The sequence below is a fragment of the Aplysia californica genome, unplaced genomic scaffold (genome assembly GCF_000002075.1).
Source record: "Aplysia californica isolate F4 #8 unplaced genomic scaffold, AplCal3.0 scaffold00706, whole genome shotgun sequence".
NCBI classification, from domain to species: domain Eukaryota; kingdom Metazoa; phylum Mollusca; class Gastropoda; order Aplysiida; family Aplysiidae; genus Aplysia; species Aplysia californica.
Window position 1 is genome coordinate 143492 of NW_004797976.1, and position 1462 is coordinate 144953.

At 43.8% G+C, this 1462-nt stretch overlaps 1 protein-coding gene across 1 annotated transcript in view; it reads left to right on the forward strand.

Annotated features, from left to right (window-relative positions):
- Positions 1-1462, forward strand: part of LOC101847613 (cAMP-dependent protein kinase type II regulatory subunit) — a 10269-nt gene that overhangs the window by 5323 nt on the left and 3484 nt on the right. The window contains exon 5 of the mRNA XM_005108655.3: positions 270-402. Within this exon, the coding sequence (XP_005108712.2) occupies positions 270-402 (133 nt within the window). The remainder of the gene's footprint in view (positions 1-269; positions 403-1462) is intronic.

Here is a 1462-nt window from a genome sequence, read left to right on the forward strand (position 1 = left end):
AGATAGATAGATAGATAGATAGATAGATAGATAGATAGATAGATAGATAGATAGAAAGACACCCATCGTCGAGGAGAAATGGGGTTGTCTTAGACAGGTGGACATCTTAAACAGTGTCATTATGATGTAAAAATATGCAGCGGAGAAATTGGAAAACGGCTGTATGTACAGCGTGGTTGTCTAAAACGGGTGGTCGTTAAAGCAGGATTGACTCTATTGTTATATCTATATCCATACATTCTGTACCGTTTGTGACGTCAAATTTTCAGAAACGGAAGATGTTCGAGCAGCTGCTGAAGGAGGTACCACTTCTGAACTCTCTGGACGAATATGAAAGAATGAACTTAGCTGATGCCCTGCAGACGAAAGAGTTTGCACCTGGACAGAATGTCATTACTCAAGGTCAAGTCACCTTCTCCCATTTCATTAGCCGCTTTAGAACACCCCAACAAATATATTCTCACACACAGACACACACGTACACTTGCACACGCACACGTATACGCAGACACCCACCCACCTACCCACCAACATATACACTCATTCACAACATACGCACACACATAATTATACTCACACGTACTCGCAGGGGTACCCTTAGAATGGGTGCCTGCACGCACAAGCACACTCACACACGTACACGCGGACTCCGTACACATACACGCACGTGAACAAACATAGACGCTCTCACACTTACACCCTTCCACACGCACACACGGGCACACTCACAAATGGACCCTCACACATGCACACACCACACATAGGCACACTCACGCATACTCACATACACTCTCACATACTTTTGCGGACACATAAACACATGCATACACACAAACACACATACACCCTCCCGCATACATGCGCGAGCACATTCACACATATACACGTGCACATACAAACAGAGGCACACCCATAAACATGCACCCTTACGTACATACACGCACAGACAAACGCTCACGTATTATAAGAACTTACACTCACTCACATAAACATACACACAAACAATATGCAGGGCACACCGTTAGCTCATTTCCTATTATGCCAGACTAAAGAGCGGATAGCGCTGGTTCGAATCTCTAATGAGGTGTTTTGAACTGGAGTTGTTTTAGGGAAGTTTTTAAGACACTCCGCTCATTTGGCTCGTTCTTATCGGAGGTGGACATTAAATTCGGACGTCCCGCCTCTTGAATAACCCCACAGTGTTGAGAGAGGCGTTAAACCTCTTTAAAATGTCAATGGCATGATATACACATACACAATGTCATACAGACACTAGCGCAAAAATACTCGAAACATACACACAGCATAAAACAAACAAACAAACAAACAAACAAACAAACAAACATACAAGATACGTTTCTCTCTCTCTCTCTCTCTCTCTCTCTCTCTCTCTCTCTCTCTCTCTCTCACACACACACACACACACAATGCACACACATACACACAATGCACACACACACAC